The following is a 20,548-nucleotide window of genomic DNA, read 5'->3' on the forward strand; positions in this document are numbered from 1 at the left end:
GTTTTACCTTACCTAGAGAATAGACTACTGTCTGACAGTCTCACATTGCTCTTTCTGGACCTCTAATGCTGTTGCTCTCCATGGTGCTGATCTTATGATTACCAATAAACATGCCTGCCAGTCAGACTCAAACAATAGTATTCCACCCTCTAGCATGGCCATATCTACCAGTTTGCCACTAGGATCTAAACATTATCACATTACATTTATCACATAAAAGACCACAATTTATAGTGTTACCGTCATTGTTCTTGATGGTGAAATTTGGATTATTAGCCATTTCCGGTAGAAGACTATAAAAGAAGTAGTGTCCATTTCTTGGGTCGTCCTTGTCAATGGCACTGACAGTCTGGATAATCTGAAATAATAGCAAAACTAACATGAGGGCCATCGCTTTAGATGAAAATATGATATTGTAGTGCATCTTTACTAAAATCGAGAGCTTTATAAAGAAATATAACTCAAGACTACAGATGAGCAAATTAAACTTGTTTTGGGTACAATTAATCCAAATTGACCATGTTATTCGATTTGACCACAAATCAACTCTACCAGATTTTGAAGTATTTTTGAAAACTGCAAAAGTCTTTTCTCTCTCTCTCTCTCCCAAAATATGCTTGAATCAAATATCAAGAAATTGAAAGAAACTGATTGTAATTAATTTATTTAAAAAAATAAAATGCAGGTCTAATTTTGATTCTTAGGAATCAATTTGCTCAGCTCTACTCACGACTTTTCCCCCTAACAATTGCTGTGCAATATCTTCTAGTAGTCGCAGGAATTCACTGACCATTTCACATTGTCTTTATACTTACTATATGAAAATGAGAAGCTCTTTGCGCACATTTTTGTGCAAAATTGTGTGATGCCCATCTACTAATGTCAAGATGGCTTCCATAGGTGGAACCTACACTAACAGACTTGCCTCTCCTGGGTCTTATCCTAGAAAATTCAGGGCAATGTAGAATCCAGTTATGTTATACACTGATTAGAAGCCCTAGGCAGATGGGCAGGAGTGTTCAGTCCTAATAGAGGAAGCTACTTCCCCATGCAAAAAATGCACAAAAAATAAACAAGATGAAATAAAGTACAGGTGCACACTACCATAGCTCAAAAGCAAAGCCAAGTGAACATCATATGCAGCAGAACACTGCTCAATGTGCAAAGACATGTGCAAACACTGGGAACATCTGCCACATTTATCTACCATATCTATCTATCTATCTATCTATCTATCTATCAACCTATCCTATTTTTGCAGACAAAGAGCTAGCCTTGAAGAAATGTACAGTACATTAGACCTATGCTGGTTATTTAAAGAGTCCTTGAAATCCCATATGTTTCTAGATTTTTGCTGAAGACCACACACTAGAAACCTAGAGGTGTTTTGACAGCTCCTTGAGTCAACAATATAAACCTATTACGTCAGTACACTAAAAGGCACTACAACCTACTTAGTTCATAAAAAATGCAATACTCCAAGAAATGAAATCAGAGGTGGTGGACGTCAATTACTTGAACATCCATTGGATTTAAAACACTTAACCACAAAAAGATGTTAGCAAAGTATGTGGAGAATAAAAGCATGAGATTCAGCTGTTTGCCCACAGAATGTAAGGGGATTACAAAAGAGAGTGGGCAAAAATACTTGCTCATATCCTTTAGTTACTCCTCCTGACCTGCTGACAAGGAGGGGGTTTTGTCACCTGTTAGGACCTCTTTGGCATTGTCTGTTTGGTGCGGACAATCTGAAATCTCATATATGGGACATTTTATATTCAGAATGCATTGATTTTCTCATGGCTAACTATATTTTGGTTTACTAAGCATAACATTGTCCCCATCCCCCCTTCCCTATTGAAATTCAATGCTAGCCACTGTGTAGTCTTGAAATATAAGGATGGAGTGGTAAAACCTGACAAAAGAGCTGTCTCTCTATATACAACCTGTTGAGAATGGTTAGGGAGGGAGGTATATATATATATATATATATCCTTGAAAGTTTTCTCATGTTGTCTGGTATTTACACCCTGTTTTGAAGAGGCATGTTTGTAGAGGCATAATGATTTATATTATATATCTAAAAAGGTCACCAAAACAGCGATGTGGGGAAATGTGTAATGTATCTGTCTGTTGTTGCAATGATTGAGCTATTTCTAGGTGGTGGTGTAGAATGTGATGTATCCGAGCATTGACAGAGAACATAGATCCGGAGTGTGCAAGATAAGATTCTGTATACTGTGTAGTTAGCTCTATGGCAAACATACAAAACATCGTGTGCTATAAAGTGAGAGGCATGAATGGGGCTTGTAGGTTAGTTAATATGAGTATAAGTAGGAATGTGCAGCTATGGATTGTGTGTGCAGATGATAAATTCATCATTTATGGTAGGTGAGCCAAGTTTTCAAGCCATCTCGTTTCCCATCTGCTAACTGGCTGATGTGAGTCTGATTGCTGGGACCCCCATTCTGGGTATCAGTGGGCAACCCAGCAGTCAAACCCCGACCTATCAGTTTAGTTATTCCCTAATCTGTGCCCCAAACTTGGGACATACCCTATAGGTCTTTGGGACTGCATTGTTTGTAGATTGCAATAACTGCTCCGGCAATGTCTGCCCCTGCCAGTCACCACCATTCTTGATTTCTTATGATGCTAGTTAGTCTGTCAAGTCACAATGCCTGTATAAAGCATGGCTGCCCAACCAGTCTCAGGACCCAGGTAATCCACCAATCTGGAAATGTAGCTAGTTTGCTGATTAGGAGGCTCAGTCATTGAACTAATCAAGGGGCTGCGAAAGAGAACAAGCTGAGGGTCTGATGCTCTAATTGAACCTGGTGCCATTTATTGTGTCCTGAATCCTGGTGCTATAGTACCGTACCTTATAGTGTATTCCTGTTTGTCCCAACTGTTGGCTACTCTCCTAGATTAACCCTTCCCTCTCTGCATTGGTTTATATAGTACCCTAGATTTTCTGAATTCTTGCTTGCCTTTCTATCACTTGTAGTTCCAACTACATTTGACTCTGACTTTGAAGGTGAATCTCAGCTGGCTTTGACAGTTCCTACTGTACAGTATCTCTGTTACGCCATATTGAACTTCATTTGTTTACAGTCTTTATCTGATTACTATACCAGTCAACAACCATTCAGCAAACACAACCTGGGAACTTTTAGCATCAAGAACATTTCCCTGTATAGAGGTTAATGGATAAAAGCCTAGAGTCCCTTAGATACTACTAACAAGTGGCCAGTGCAATGTCACACTATGGACATTTAAAACTACCAAGCTAAACCAAAACAGAGAGTAAAAAAGGGACATTTACCCAAGGCTCAACACCGTCTATGATCTTCTATATCACTCATGAGACAAAGAGAGGGATAGACAGATGGGTGAAAGAGAGGGAGAGAGAGGAGATAAAAAAGTAAGAGGGAGATAAAGAGAAAACAGTAGAGGGAGAAAAGAGAAAGGGGGAGAAAGCATGGACAGATAGAGTGAAAGAGAGAGAGAGAGAGAGGAAAAGGGAGTGAGAGAGATGGGAAGTGAGAGAGAGAGAGAGAGAGAGAGAGAGAGAGAGGAAAAAGGAGTGAGAGAGAGAGAAAGAAAGAGATGGAGAGAGATGAGATAGAGAGGGAGGGAGAGAGAGACAGAAAGAGGGAGACAAAGAGAAAGTGGTAGAGGAAGGAGAGGGAAAGAGAGAGGGGAGAGAGGAGGAGAGATAGAGCAAAAGAGTGAGAGAGACTGAGAGGGAGAAATAGAGGGAAAGGGAGAGATGCAATGAAAGGACATTGTATGTACTAAACTTTTCCATTTTAACCTCCTTCATTCATGCAAATGCAGTTTCAATCAAGTCATAGCATTTGTAAATGTACTGGCTTTAATAGACAATAAGTGGAAATATTACCCATGATGCATCTATCCATTTACGTGCATACCATATTGTGCAAGATGCAGTACCACTTAAAAGCACTTGAGGAAAAAACATGAACTTGGTTTCCCCGGATGGTAAACAGGATATATATCACGTATATCATTATTTTATCCTGCATAGGCAATAGACATTATTTCCGGAAATGTTTTACAATAGTTATGTCAGTTAACTCCTAGAATATAAGAACAGATAAAAATAGATATAGTGACTAGTGCTCGAGTATCCTCTCCGCACGTTTTTTGGCTGCTATGCAGTACTGGAACTCACTGTAATGCCGTAGCCATGTTGGTTACTGGCATTACAGTGATTCGCTGGCCGATACGCGTAATCCGGTGCTATATAGCCGCCGATGACACGTGGTTGGGCTCAGTCTTAGTCAGGGCGAGCTGCAGCAGAAGAGAGAGACAGTGTAGGAAAAGGAATAGTTTTGTTTTTTTAGGCAGGGTTTAGTCTTGAAAGGTGTTAGAGACCCAAAAGTCCTTTTAAGGAATGTTGTTTTATCAGGCTGCAATATATATTATTAGCGCAACTGCGCTAAATTGCTTGCAATTGTTTGGCCGCTGCTGACAGTGACACAACCTCTGTTACATCTGTTGTGTTACATTTGCACATCCTAAATATCTGCGACATTCAGCGCAATTGGTTGGCCGCTGCTTCATGTCCCAGTTTGCAGGGCGGAGCAGGACACCACTTTCAAAGTCACACCAGTGCGACCAGGTGGTCGGTTGGATTGCAGCAGATAATGCTTCCAGTCGGTTAAACACCACCCTGTCTTCCACAAAGTCTAGTTTCAGTAGCCAACAGTCTGGTCAACAGAATCCTCCCCTTGAACCTTCTTCCTCCCACCATAGAGAGTCTTTGCAAACAAGTGATCCCACACTCGGATATTCCAAGGAGCTCTTTTCATCTCCATTCCTTGATTTGGCCCTCTCGCCAAGCCCGCTTGAAGAGGGACATGAGGAGATCTTGTGCACTGATTCCCAATCTCTTGAGCATCCACATTTAGAAAAAGAAGACAGTGGGGAACGGCAATTAGTGTTTCACAAGGTGGATGATGATGAGTTGTCAATAAGTGAGGTTGTTGTTAGGTCAACAAGTCAGGAGGAATGACTAGAGTGAGGAAGTGGAAGAGGAGGTGGTGGAAAATGAAATTACAGACCCAACCTGGGAAGGTGGCAAGCAGGGCGAGGCCAGCGATTCAGAGGGGGAGGGATCCGCAGCACTGCAACAGGCTGAAAGAGGCAGTGGCCCGCAATTTATCCCTGGAGCACACCCTTGTGGCAATCTCCAATCTGGCGCTTTTTTGAGGAAGGTGTGGGCGATAAAAGAATTGTTATTTGTAACTTGTGCCGTACCAAAATGAGAAGAGGAGTGAACACTAGCAACCTCACCACCACCAGCATGATCCACCACATGGCATCAAAGCACCCTAGTAGGTGGGCCGAACCCCTGGGTCCACAATCAGTGTCTGCGGGTCACTCCACTGCCTCCTCTTCCCCTGTGTTATGTGCTGGCCAATCCCCTTTCCACGAATCAGGCCCAGATGCCTCCAGCCTTGAACCTGGACCATCGTAAGCACCATCATCTAGCACATCAACTTTCTGTGTCCCAGCGCAGCGTACAGATGTCCATACCCCAGGCCTTTGAACAAAAGTGCAAATACCCAGCCACACACTCACAGGCCATAGCACTAAATGCGCACCTTTCCAAATTGCTGGCTCTGGAAATTTTGCCATTTAGGCTTGTGGACATTGAGGCTTTCTGCAGCCTGATGGTGGTGGCCGTACCTCATTACTCAGTCCCCAGCTGCCAATATTTTTCCCTGTGTGCCATCCCCACCTTACACCAGCATGTGTCCCGTAACATCACCCATGCCCTGACCAACGCAGTTATTGGGAAGAGACACTTAACGTCTGACACATAGACAAGTGCTTTTGGCCAGGGACGCTACATTTCCCTGAGGGCACACTGGGTGAACGTTGTGGAGGCCGGGAGCGAGTTGTACCCTGGGATGGCACAGGTGCTGTGGATGCCAAGGATTGTGGGCCCTGATTTCCGCAACCACCTACATTAGTGGCTGCAACCCCCCCCCCTTCTCCTCCTCCATTTCATCCTCCACCTCCACCTATGAGGTGTCATCTCGCAGCACCAGTCAGCCATCAGTCAGAAGCTGGAAGCAGTGTAGCACTGCAATGGGTAAGTGGCAACAGGCACTGCTGAAACTAATTTTCTTAGGTGACAAACAGCACACCGCTGCAGAGCTGTGACAGGTTATAAGGGACAATACTAAGCAATGGCTCTCGCCACTCAACCTACAACCAGGTATGGTTGTGTCTGAAAATGGCCGTAACTTAGTGGCGGCTTTGGAGTTCGGCAAGCTCACACACATACCATGCCTAGCCAACATGTTCAACTTAGTGGTTCAGCGGTTTCTCAAAACCTATCCCAATTTGCCTGAGCTATTGGTGAAGGTGCGCCGCGTGTATGCCCATTTCCGAAAGTCATCTACAGCTGCCGCCAGTCTGGCAACGCTGCAGAAGCACTTGCAATTGCCAGGTCACCGACTGTTGCGCAACGTGAGCACGTGCTGGAACCCCACGTTCCACATGTTGGCCAGGCTTTGTGAGCAGCAGAGTGCAGTAGTGGAATACCAGCTGCAACATGGTTTTCGCTTTTCCAGTCAGTTTCCGCTCTTCAGAAGCAACAAGTGGGCATGGATGTCTGACCTCTGTGAGGTTTTACGCAACTTTGAGAAATCAACACAGATGGTGAGCGGCGATGCCGCTATTATCAGCATAACCATCCCACTTCTGTGTCTACTGAAACGCTCGATGCTCACAGTGAAGGCGGACTGCTTTGCATGTGGAAGAGGTGGAAATGGGGGAAGACAGTACACAGGGTGATAGCCAGGTTTATTCCATCTTTTCAGCATGGATAGGACGAAGAGGAGGAAGAGGATGAGGAGATTGAGAGTCATCCTCCTGATTAGGACAGCGAAAACTTGTCTGTTGGGACTCTGGCACACATGGCTGACTTTATGTTATGCTGCCTTTCCAGTGACCCTTGCGTTATACGCATTTTGGCCAACACTGATTACTGGTTGTTCACCCTTCTCGACCCCCACTACAAAGATAACTTTTCATCTCTCATTCCTATGGAGGAAAGGACTAGCAAAATGGTGCAATACCAGAAGGTCCCTGTGAAAAAATTGCTCTAAAAACTTCTAGCTGACTATGCTGGCGGCAGAGTACGTAGTTCCTTGGGTAATCAAAGAGGGGACATGAGGGGAACACACAGCAGTTCCATCAGAGGCAGGGAAACACTCTCCAAGGCCTGGAACAGTTTCATGACACCCCGCCAGCACCCTCACCCTGATGCATGGCCTAGTTGTTACAGTTTGGGTTTGCCCAAGTCTACTATGCACCCCTTCCACCACAAAAAAGGTATATGGTTCAATCTTCCTTTTCTCATCCTCCTCCTCCATCATATCAACATGCTTATTAGGCTGCCCTCGCTCCTTATGTTTTAGAGGGTCAGATCAGCAGCAGACCCTCACCCCTAATGTTTTAGAGGGTCACCATCAGGCCCTCGCCCTTAATGTTTTAGATGCTCAGATCAGCAATAGGCACTCACCCCTAATGTTTTAGATGGTCATATCAGCAGCAGACCCTAGCACCTAATGTTTAAGATGGTCAGATTAACAGCAGGCCCTCGCCCCTAATGTTTTTGAGGGTCACCAGCAATAATTTTTCAAGGGTGTGTATGATGTACTCCTTTATGTGTAATAAAGGGTGTATTGGAGTGCCAGTTACTTGAAATTTTTGGCAGCCCTTTCACTTAGTGCATAGGCTTTATGGGTGTAGGAGTCCCACTACCTGAACAATTGTAGCACAATGTGAATGAGGCCCTCCTTTATGTGATATACAGGTTGATATACAGCTTGTAATTTTTGACAGCACTTGCACTTTATATACAAGTAAATATACAGGAAATAATTTTTCCTAACAATTTTTCCTCTAAAATCGATTTTATCTTTGGTTTCGTGCGTATTATTGTCAGTCTGTAAAAGTAGCGTACTACTCGGACAACATCATTCCCAGCAGCGACCTGGGAGTCCAAGATGCATCCAGACATCCTCCCCATGCTGTTCCCAAACCATTTCGGTGGCGTTTCCATCAATTTCTGAACTTTTCCTGTGAACCAAAGACCCTTCCCTCTTCAGAGCAGGGGGTGCCTGGTTTAATGCTCAGGTTCTCCCAAAGTAGAGCACCCGAGCATCCCAAAGTGTTCTACTCGAGCACCCAAGCACTTTGGTGCTCGTTCAACACTAATCACTATTAATTCCCATTAAAATGAACATAAATTCACCTGGAATAAGCTAAATAAATAATAATTTTGGAAAGTTCAAGTAGTTGGATTATGCAAGATTTCTGGAGGCAGGGAGCAGTAAACAGTGTCAGGAGATGACTCATGCCCTCTGTTCTGTACCCTCTGCCAAGCTGACTGATTTCTCTTGTTTTCTCATTTGTCAGGCTCACTATAGCAGCAACAGGTAACTATAGAGAATGTTCAGGAAAAGGGAGTGCCTGTCATCTCTGCAAGGTGCATAGCTGTCTAAAAATGACAACCATAATCATAATAATGCACAATTAATGCCGCTAATTAGGATACATTTGAATAACCTGCAGAGAAGATTTCACAGATATTTTCATTGCTTTTGGTATTGTTAACTGTAGTTTTTATTTTATTTTTGTTTGTTTTTTTCACTGGCTACAATATGGTGTAACTTTGTCACTATTGAAATGCTACTTATGCTGCTATATTACATTAAGATGGACAACTTAGAGTTGACTTTTCCAACCTGACAAGTGTAACCTTTCTGTCCGGCTGACAATGGTAGACAATTACAGAAGGAATAATGCCTTACTAATCCCCTAGCTCTCCTTCCCTAATTCCCTGCTGGTCTCTGTTAATGATGTGGTGCATTGGCACACAATCGTTATAGCCAGTGACTGTTTTAGCACTACTGATATTACCAATACAGCCAGTGATTGGCACACATGTTGTGTCATTATGACATTACTGGAGCCAACTGAGATGGAAGGGTGTGTACCAGGTAATAAAATGGCATGGGAGTGGCAGGGGATTGGTAGAATATTACTTTGTTTGCTATTTTATATCAGTGTCAGTACGAGTGTCACTGCCAACATGAAGTTGAAGAAACCCTTTAAGAACCAAGCAATAAACAGATATTAAACAGTTTTTGGGTAATGGCATAGTGGTAAGTAATAAACTTGTTCCCTAGTGACAAGAGATAGGGGTCTGACAACGTGGACAACCAACGATCACAAGTCACTATTATTGGAGCAGCAAATCACGAGTCTACTGCCTGCCCATTAATTTTCTGTGGGTTTGCCAAAAATAGGCAAGCATTGTACTTGGCAATCTTTGGCAGTCCAATAATGATCATGATCAGAAACTATTTGCCTATCCTGCAGGACTGCACATATTCTGGCACTTTTTTTCCTGTAAGTGTGAAAGCATGGCCCCTACTGCTGGATTGCAGGGTGGTTGTAATTAATCGGAAAATAGCAGTGTATAATGGGATGGAAAAATTGATCAAGACAGCAAAGGAGGCAATATGGACAATCCCTAATACATCAGTCAGTGTCTTGTATTAACTTTCTCTATGTGATAAATGCCATTTGCTAAAGTGAGACAACCCCTTTAAGGGAAAGACAGTTCAGAACAATACATTTTGGCAAGACCACTAAAATTCTTGATTCTCCAAAGTCTGAAATAATGTTCCATTGTGGGAGAATTCAACTTGCAATATGATGAAAAGGTGTGTAAAACAAATCTTTCCCTAACCTATTAGATCTTGGCTAGTAGAGTAAATATATTATGATGATTCTCTTTTAATTTGTAATGGGGTGATTCTACTATCTGAACAGTTTATTTTGGAATTACTATGAGAGGCGTCTGTTCAGTACCCATATGTCACACCTTTCTAATAGGCGGGAACCCTACTTCTTTCACTTTAACTATCAAGAGATTGAGAATCTGTAGCTAAAGTAAATATCAGTGGAGACAAAGTAGTAGGAAATACAGGAAGATGTGGCCACACCATTAAAGGGGTTATACAGTTTGTTTTAACTGATGATCTATCCTCTGGATAGATCATCAGCATCTCATCGGCGGAGGTCCGACACCCGGGACCCCTGCCGATCAGCCTCTGTTCACTTAAATGGAGATTAGCCCCGCAGGGTAGATCATCAGTCAAAACAAACTGTAGAACCCCTTTAAAGTCCATAAAAAAAATATGAAAATTAAAGAACAACTGTTCCTTGTATCTCCTGTATCTCAGGATGTGTGTTCTTCTAAGATGGAGGTCAAAGAAGAGAGATCTGTTTTAAAGCTGTATGGTATTTTTCATTGATAACCACTGATAGTTCTAATATAATGTTTTGGGTGGTATAAGAATGAGAAAGCACCACCATCCCATTGTCAAGTAGACAATTACGCATGGACAAGTGAGTAGTATAGGAACTTACTCATCACAATATTAATCATCTATGAAGATAGTTTTGACTTACCTGTCCGGGTTTACCATTCTCACACAGAAAAGCTTCATAATCTGTGGCAAATTCGGGAGCATTGTCATTAACATCAAGAACCTTGATTGCAACTGGCACTCTTGATATTTGACTGTGGTTTCCTAAAATGAAAAATAAAAAAACGTTGAAATGATTATAATACAAGACCATTATATCAGCTGGGATCAAATATTCATTCCATCTTTCTTAACTTGTTAAAAGAGTCACATTAGCCACTAAGTATCTGGAGTTAGACTGCGAAAAAGAAATGAGACAATAGTTCACATCCTCTGCCTAGATCTTTAGTGAAGGAAAACTTACATTTGGAAAGAATTAATGAAGAGATTTGAGAGGGAAACAAGACAATGTACAGCGATGATATTGTTATTTTATGTGTTTCTTTAAAACTATCATTTGCTTCTATTTGCTTTTGACCCTGTACATAAATCCTAATATGATCTTTTAATTTGACTTAAAGGGGTTTTGCCAGAAAAAAATATTCAACATCTTTCAAACCAGTACTTGGATTTGAATACTTTTGTAAATGCATATAATTATAAATTTAGTATAGCCACGGAGCTATTCAATAAAATGTATCTGTATGGCGCCCCTGCTGTTTATTCTTTTCTTTTTATCTTGTTCACATCACTATGCTGGTCGCGCACGCTCACCAGCCATATATTCTGTTAGAAGTTTTAAATAGTTACAGGGAAAGATCTGCAGGAGAAAGAACACACACCCTGGGTTGCAACAGATTGGACATGCCCCTGGAGCAAGTTAGCCTCAAATAAATCTAGCTAATCCATTGGAGCAAAGAATGGGGAGATCTCTGGGTCCATGTGAGGTACAGGCTAGCTTTGGTCCTAGATTTTTTAGAAAGAGATTGTCATGTCTGATTTTAACTTTTTTTTACATCAAATATATCATAATATCTATTAACATTAGCATAATGACTTGCATTTTAACAGATTTGCAGGGCCAATGATACATGGCTTCCAGTTATTATATCTTTACAAGCCTGTACAATAAAATAAAAAATAATAATGTTTTTGAAATTATTATATGACAGCATCCAATACTAATATTTCCTCTTCCCTCCATTTCATAGCAAAGCACAATATGAAGACATTGTTTAATTATTGGAAGGGTTCAAAAATTCCTGATGGTCACCTCTGCTTACCAGCAAATGTATTTTTTGGACCATAGGATGTTTTTATTAAGATTAAAACTAGGGTAACACTGAATTTTTTGTAGCACCAAAGGAAAACATTAAGTTTTTAGAATTTTTTTGCATTGCAGCTGTCAATCAGTAGTTCTACAAAAAGTTGCAGGCCTAAAACTTCCAATTCGACCACTGGGCCAACCACCAGTCCTGAAAATGGTGGTCCAGATTTCCACAAATGAATAGAACAGTGGTCAATAATGCATGTTTCATTTATTCTTTATGGAACAAAAGTACAAAGACCCCAATATTTTTTTTTAGGTTTTAGTTCAATAAAATTCCCAATGCTGAATAAAACCCAGAATTTCTATTAAGAAAAGTAGGCTAAGAAGTCAAGGGCCTTTCCTGGCCAATGCAATCTCCATACAGTCTGTATATTGTTGGCATCATATCTTTTGACTACATGAGGAGATGTACTGCTGACAAATGGCTACATAAAAGATTAAATGATGGGCCGATAGCCGAAGATCCAATGAGGGCTAATGATCGGTCTAAATGAACATTTCTACAAGTGTTCGTTGCCGAATATTGGCCCATGTTAAAGCTCCTTTCAGCAGGCTAGAAGTGTGAATAAGTATTAATAGCATATAAAAAACATCATATCTCTACATGATGACCCTTAACCATACTTAAAGGAGTAGGCCACCTTTTGGGGAGGTGGGGAGTTTAGCAAACCCTCCTCCTAACCAGATCTGCAAAAAGGAAAAATACTTACCTACTCCTCGCTGCTAGGCCCCAGCTCCTTTACTCACCATCCTCAGCTGACCCACTTAGGTGCCCCGCTGTCATTATTCGCTTTGACTATCTGCAGCAATGACCTTCCCTTCTTGCATCATGTAACCAACTGACATGATGCAAGGGTAGCAAGTCACTTTTGTGGGCAGTCATTGGCTGCAGCGGCAAAACTAATATTGTTGTGTCCCAGCAGAGGGACGCAGGTAAGTATGCTTCCCTTTTGTGGGTGTGGCCTAGAGGGAGGTTTATTTTTAAAAAAAAAAAAAACCTTTAATATTTTTCCTTATCATAAAATTAAAGCAAACATGTAAGACTTGAGATGAACTCAATCAAATCGATCCCTTGAATGCAATTTCCCCTGGCATGCTAGAGAACAGTGATTCGGATCACTTTTGATCCTAGTCATGATTCATTCAATGATTAGATCCAAGGCCTGTACATTGAATGAATAGTGTCCAGGAAGAAAATCTGCTTGAGACTCTCCATAATATAAGACACAAAATGTCAATAGTAATAGCCAAAACGTATGTCTGCTTTGATTTATGAAGCGTAAATGGAGTTTGATTAATGTAGATTATGTTGGTCTATCACTTTTCCTCGGCTTTGTTGGTACATTTCATTTTTGTATTATTGATATATTGCAAAGCATCTTTCTTACTATGTGTCTTCAAGATAATGGATATTTATTTAGTTTTTTAAATTTTATTTGTACGGACAGTAAATCAATTGGAAAAAAGCAGAGTGTATGAATTAATGTCGAGGAAAACTCATGTAACTTCTGTTATCCAATCCCACATGTAATTCTTTATACCATGTTCTCCTAATTTTGAGAGTGCACTTAATAATTGCATAAACTATTGTCCAGTTTAGAATATACTTTATCATATTATGCATCAGATCTTACGTGCTTAGGATCCTCATTTCTTGGTCTGGATTAAGAACAATTCCAAAGAGAACCTCTTGCTCTGGAGGACCTGTCCTACTCTGCATTACACAGACAACCAATTATAAGGTTTTTCCGAGTCTTCTATATTGATGACCTATCCTCAGAATAGGTGTTTAATCAGCTGTTTAAAGTAGCAGTGGTGCTCCGGTGATCATTGAGGCCTCCTCAAATCTTATCCAGGAACAGTTTCATCTCCTGTGCAGCAGATGTGCTTGGTAATGCAGCTCAGGCCCGTTTATTTAACCCTAGGCCACAAGACCAATGAATGTGATGCCACTGGCCTAGGAAGAGATTACAGCTCTCACTGGAGAACCACAGCCTCTTCAAACAGTTGATTGGCGGGCATGCAAATATGCAGGCCACCACCAATCACATATTGATGACCTATCCTAATTGTCCTTTAATTAGAATGGACGCTGTGTAATAATTCATTTCCCTTGTGATGGCAATGTAAAGAAATGTAACACTCACTGCCAGATTTACCCACACCTGATTGTTCAGAGCCTAGTAAAGGGATAGTTTGTGGTCTGCTTATTTTCAAGAGCACCTTCTAAAGATATGAAGGCGCCCTGCTATTTATGATATAATCAAATTACACAAAATGTTTATTTTCAACATATTCTTCTCCTCTTAAGACACTAAAAAAAATTCCTGCTGTTAAAAATATTAATCCTGTCCATATTTCACTTTTTGATGCTATTATACTTTTTATTATTTAGTTATACTAGGATGGTAAGGCTCAAAGGTATTTCTTCAGCTTGAAATACAAATGAAAAATCACATGTTCTACAAGTTTTCAATCAATTTCAGTTGGCATAAAGCTTTTTACCCACATAAAAAAGAATTATAGATCAGACCTTTTTGTACATTGCTAAAGTGGCTGTATGGACAAGAAGTAGACAGATCAGTAGGCTAGTTTCACATGGCAATTATACGACTGATTTTTAGAGTCTTTTATGCCGTCCTCATCCTCACAATGGGTCTATGGAGCCAATCTTAAATCACTATTGAATTCTGTGGTAAATAGGTTAGTCTAAGAGAGCTGCAAGACAAAATGCATTTATAATACGGCTATGTGCATCTGCCATTGCTATTATATAAGCATATTTTATTAAGCTGATTTTATTGTCAATGGACCCTTTTTTAGGCTTTAGGATAGATAACCGGGGCCTCTGTGTATAAAAAAATGTAGGATTGTTCATAACCTAATCTCCGTGTGGGATTAGTGAACTATTGACCCTTTTGAGTGTCCCAACATGGTCTCCACAATGGTTATACATGGGTCATACACCACTTCATTTGCACCATGTACAAAGAAGAACCTGTTCAGAAGATAAGTGGAGTATCAGTAGTGCTATACTGTGAAATGTATGCCCTTTGAGTGCCTCAGATGTAAGCATATTACGGAAATACTGCAGTACTTAATGGTATATGCCTTGTTTTTGTTCTGTTAAATCTTCCTTTAATTTTCTACCTGGCTTGAAAAATTCTGAGATGTGAAGCAGAAGGTGACCAGCTATGAAAAAATAAAACTATGGATTTGTGATATTCTGTCAGGAGATGTGTGTGCTTTTTCTCTCTATGAGTGGACACCTTGTGGTTGTGATGTGAACTGCAACCTGTATTGAATTTGCAGTCTAAGAAATTGGAGCCATTGACAAAATGAATGGAAAGTTAAAGGCGCACATATCTGGGTCCTGAATTATAGCTCTGTACGATACATAGTGAAGGGCATCTTTTTCTTCCTCATAATGTCAACTGCATCTTTCTGAGGTCAATAAACTCCTTCCCAAGCTCCCATTATGGCAACTCTTCTTTATTAATTATATATTTATCTGAGAGGAAACATCTATAGCAGTTTCTCAAATATGACATTATACAGTCCATCAGTGTTGATATTTGTATTCAGATGATGGACTTTACAAGGCTGACATTCCCGTAATGCTGCAATAAAGATGCTTTTGAAATAATATTAGGCTTAAAACAAATGCCTTATCTGATTGTTGTACTGTACGACACACGCAATGTAATATGAATCATTCTGAACGCCGCGTTATGGACTGTGAGCTTCAGCTAGTTGTTAAAATTTGAATGCCTGTTTAACCTTCGAAATGTAAAGGAGGAACAGAAACTTCAGCAAGACAACATAATTTATAGTCAGCATGAATCTAGTGTAGTTGTTTAGCTGTATATTATGGGCTTTACACTTCATCCTTGAAGACTAGGACATCTCAGTGAAAGAAAAGAACATTTCAAATCCCCTCCCATTCATATGTTTTCCAGAGGAATAATTCTTAAATGTGAGAAGAATAGTTTAAAATAAATAAATAAATATGCCACTCTCCACTTCCTGCTTCTGGTGAGGCATACAGGAAATGGCTTGTACTGGGCTTGAGAAGTCCAAGCTATTTCCTGTCAGCTGGGGAACAACAAGTGGAAATAAGGAGGAGCTAGCTTAGCATTGAGACAGCAGTACTGGGGGTGAAGTAAGTAAAAAAAATTATCATTTTTTTTTTCACCGATGACCCTTTAGCTATTACAAAACTATAACTTCCAACATGCCCTAACATCCTCGAGTTGTAGTTTCACAACAGCTGGGGAACCACTGGTTGAACATCTCTGGTTTTAATTTCTTGCTCAACATTTTACTTCATGCCTGATACTAATTCACTTGACTTTGAGATGTTCATTGGGTATCTTGGTTGTTATAAACCTATACCAGACCACATGCCAACATGTATTTTTGGGGGAGGTCCATTGCAGATACACTATTGTTTACCTAAAAAAATTGAATTTTGTTCTACTGTATATATCATGATAGAAGTTTTTCTTCTTTAGACAGATACTTAAGGCTACTTTCCCACCACCATTTTTGCTGAATCCATCATTGATCAGCAAAAACACTGTTGTATTATCTTTAAAATAGCCAAGACGGATTCGTCATGAACTCCAAAAGTTAATAGGGGACAGATCGCACCACATCGCGGACAGAAATACATGTGGGAACTACTATTGCAATGGTTTATAATGCAATGTAATGTCATGCTATACAAATTGTTCACCAGCAGATGGGTGCAGATGGCAGTGTTTGGCAAAAGGAATGGGGCTTAATATTATTGTAGGAATGGGCTGGTCATACTTTATGCCAACAGAGGGGCAGAGCTAATTAGAGAATAGTTGTAGAGTTGAAAATGAGAAGTGAGGGAGCATGTGATCCATTTCTCACTCTTCCAGGCCATGAGGACCACAGAAGTGACTCATTCAGGAGGACAACTGCCCTAGACAGCCTGCAGGGTCCCAGGCTACAGAAGATTTGTAAACTATGGCATATTACTGTCAGCACAATGATAAAGCAATCAAGCAATTAATGCTCCACTGCAAGGTGGGGGTAAACACGCTACCATACCATCACTGAAGTTCAGGACAGGCATAGCTAGAAGCCTGCATCATACAGTGGACACCTACCGCCACAGGTGCCAGAGAACAGCAATAGGGAAGGAAATAAGGAGAGAGACATTGTCAGCTAGTAAACCACTGAGTGTCATCTTCTGAAACATTGCCAGCCACCATACCTCATTATCTAGGAGGAGAAATTACACTTTATAAGAACAGCTGCTGGATATGATGCTACTTGCTTTTGGACTCTTTAAAGAAAGTTGTTCTTTGTTCTATAATCTCTGCCCGGTTCCTTCACATTGTTTATTCCCTTCAGCCAACCCCAGGGAGCGACGGCCTGAGAAAGTAAACAGTGACACATTACTTCCTCAGGGCCACTACCACTCCCATCCTCTGCATGGGCTCCTCTGGGGCTTGCATCAATTCGACTTAAGAATAAACTTGCTCTATGATCATAGAAGATACATTAAAATTGAGACACTAGCAGAGATTTAATAATCAAAATTCTGGTATAATTTTCACTACAAAACTGGTGTATATGCCTTGCGCCTGATGAGACACTATTTTTTTGCCTTGTCCATCAGAGAAGTTTGGGTTAGTGAGAAAGGAGATGTGTTTTGCCTGAAATGGCTTAGGAAAAAGGAAACATGGCTTGCCTGAAATCTGTATGGCAATCTTGGTTCAGCATTTTGTTGAAAAGTGCCACGCTAATTGCTAACCTGCTGTGCTGTATCTTCCATTACCAATCTCCTGCAATCTGTATTTACTTACACCCTATACATTAGCTATGATACTGGAGCCATACTGGAGCCTGCATCCCAAAAAACCTTTGGGTTGGCTTTTGCAGGGAAGGGTCCTTGGGGTATGAACCACTGATCTTGTGCCTGCATCCTGAACCTTGAATTTATCCTGTTTCCTGTACTCTTGTACCTGAGTGTGTATCCTGTAGCCCAATATGGAGGACACCCCCCATTCCTGCGGGTTATGCATGCATTAATTGGTGAGAATGCATTCTCATATTCTTCACTGAACCTCACCTGAATTTGGCAGCATTACACGAGTTAAACCCTTCTTTGGCTCTGTGTGCAGCTGTTAGGCTGTTCCTAATGTGTTAATTGGCTTATGTATAATATATGCCATGGTGTTTGTCTCATTGTCTGCTTTAGTGTCAATGTTTTATCCTGTGTGCTGGCCTATTGTCTGTCATGTCTGTTCCTGATGTCAGCCTGACTGGTTTTGTGCCACTCATAGTCATGAAGCCAGCTAGCCTGCTATGTCTGTTCTTGATCAAGTCATTTCAACTCCTCCAGCCTGTCATTTTACAACTCCAAGCCAAGCCCTGGCTTAACTACTCCAGGTGTGTTTTAGTTTTGCTTCATCTCTGCACGTTGACAGCTATGCTTTGTACAGCTCCAAGCCAAGCCTCAGTTAAAATACTCTATGTTTGTTTCAACTCTGCTTCATTGCTGATAGTGGTGAGCGGCAGGGGCTATATTTGAGTTTGCGATATTTCAAAAATATTTTGTAGAATATTCGTCATATATTCTCAAATTTGAGAATGCAAGATTATTTTATTAAATGCAAAAAATCGGCAATGTAAAAATCACGTAATGCGAATTTGTAACGCAAAATACAGGCTTGGGTCACTTTGGCAAAAATTTTCAAGCTGCTAGAAGTTTCATAAGTTTCTTTTGAGACTGGAGAAAATGGTTGGCACGGCAGAACATTACAATAGCTTTATATGCAGATAGAGTCAAGTGCTCCAATATATTCGCAATTGCGCTAATCGGCAGTGATTAGAATAATTTTTCGGACTACATGCAACTTAACATTTTAGCAGGTCTGACTACAGATTACTGATTGGTGCACTAAGTATTATTGTGAACTTGACATTGCTTCCGTCTCATTGGCCCACAAGCAAGAAGCAGAGAGGAATCATTGTACACATGGGAAAAAATGGTGAATATTCGATATAACGAATACATAGCACTATATTCTAAATATTCGCAAATTCTCGAAGTGGCAATATCACAATAAAAATTAGCTATTTGAATATTCGCGCTCAACACTAATTGCTGCAAATTCACAGGTCGGCATTGTACAGCTTCAAGCCAAGCCAAAGTTCTGTACTCCAAGTGTGTTTTAGCTCTGCTTCATCAAGGCACAGTGATAAGTCTGCATTATACAACACTACTCCTGTGCAGCTATTTCAAGCCAAGTCTCGTTTAGTTTGGTGTGTCTCTCGATGCCAGCCTCCCATGTCTTCCTCCACTCTAATTTAAGCCAGTTGTGTTGCAAGTATGACTCTGCTACTTCATAAGTGAGGTTGATTATTCTGTATTGCATGTATCAGGTTGCGGTTTCATTTGGATACATAATTATTATGCATTGACTGCTAGAGATGAATGAAGTTCTTAAAAATTTGATTTGCCTGCTTCGTCGAATAAAAATAAATAAAAGTTTTGTAAAAAATGAATTTGTTATGAAGCACATTTCTTTCTAAGTAGCAGGTTGTGATTACGCCGCCTCTGTCATTGAACCCCTCAAATGCCACGTTCATCACTGATTGCGGCAACGGAGATAAATATTAAGACCTTTCAGGGGTTGATCAGTTTAAAAAAATAAATTAAATTGTACTTACTTTATCTATTTGAGCGCGAAGCAGTCTCTGCAGCGATCTTGCTTGAAGATCCGGTGTGAAATCTCGTACTGTGCGTGATGATGTCATCAAGCTGGCCAGCGTGGTCACATCATACGTCACCGCGCACAAGATTTTTTGCGGGATCTTCAAGCAAGACAGCCATGGCGGCCTTTTCACGTTCAAATGGATGAAGTGAGTATGCTCGGCCAAACACCATTTTGACTCGAGCATCGGGATGCTCGGCACATCGCGGTGTTCGGCCGAACACCGCGTGTGCTCGAGTCTTATACCCGCAAGTTTGTTGGTTTCTACACAGCCAATAAACATGCGGAAAAGTACTGCCACTCACTGTAATGGCGTAGCCAGTTTGGTTAGTGGCATTGCAGTGATTGGCTGGCCGGAATGCATCATCGGGTGCTATATAGCACCCGATGACACGTGGTTTGGCTCAGTCTTAGTCAAGGCGAGCTGCAGCAGAAGGATCAGATAGTGTAGGGACAGGAATGGGGTGTTGAAAGGTGTAAGAGACCCAAAAGTCCTTTTAAGGACTATTGTTTTATCTGGCTACAATATATATATTATTAGCGCAACCTGCGCTAAATTGCTTGCAATTGTTTGGCCGCTGCTGACACCGACATTACCTGCGCTACATCTCCTGTATAACTTTTGCGCATCCTAAATATCTGTGACATTCAGTGTCATTTTTTCTTAGCTGCTGGTGACAGCGACATTACTTGCGCTACATCTCCTGTAGAACATTTGTACATCTTAAAAATCTGTGACATTCAGTTTAATTTTCTGTGCTGGTGACAGCGACATTACCTGCGCTACATCTCCTGTAGCACATCCTAAATATCTGTCACATTCAGTGTAATTTTTTTGCCGCTGGTGACAGCGACATTACCTGCCTATATCTCCAGTATAATGTTTGCGCATCCTAAATATCTGTGACATTCAGTGTAATTTATTTGCACATACACTTACATAACCTGTGCTACTGTACATGTGACATAAGTGCAAGCATATCTACCATCTAATATGCCAAGACGAACAGTAAGGGACGGGGAAGTGGCTGTGCTGCTAA

The 20,548-nt window shown here is 40.8% G+C and overlaps 1 protein-coding gene across 1 annotated transcript in view; it reads right to left on the bottom strand.

The window, feature by feature from the left end:
• The window catches only part of LOC122920383 (cadherin-8-like), a 391,866-nt gene that overhangs the window by 34,464 nt on the left and 336,854 nt on the right, over positions 1-20,548 (bottom strand). The window contains exons 8-9 of the mRNA XM_044269837.1: positions 10,525-10,646; positions 241-358 (exon numbers count right to left, since the gene is read on the bottom strand). Coding sequence (XP_044125772.1) covers positions 241-358; positions 10,525-10,646 — 240 coding nt within the window. The remainder of the gene's footprint in view (positions 1-240; positions 359-10,524; positions 10,647-20,548) is intronic.

Source organism: Bufo gargarizans, chromosome 10 (genome assembly GCF_014858855.1).
Source record: "Bufo gargarizans isolate SCDJY-AF-19 chromosome 10, ASM1485885v1, whole genome shotgun sequence".
NCBI lineage: Eukaryota > Metazoa > Chordata > Amphibia > Anura > Bufonidae > Bufo > Bufo gargarizans.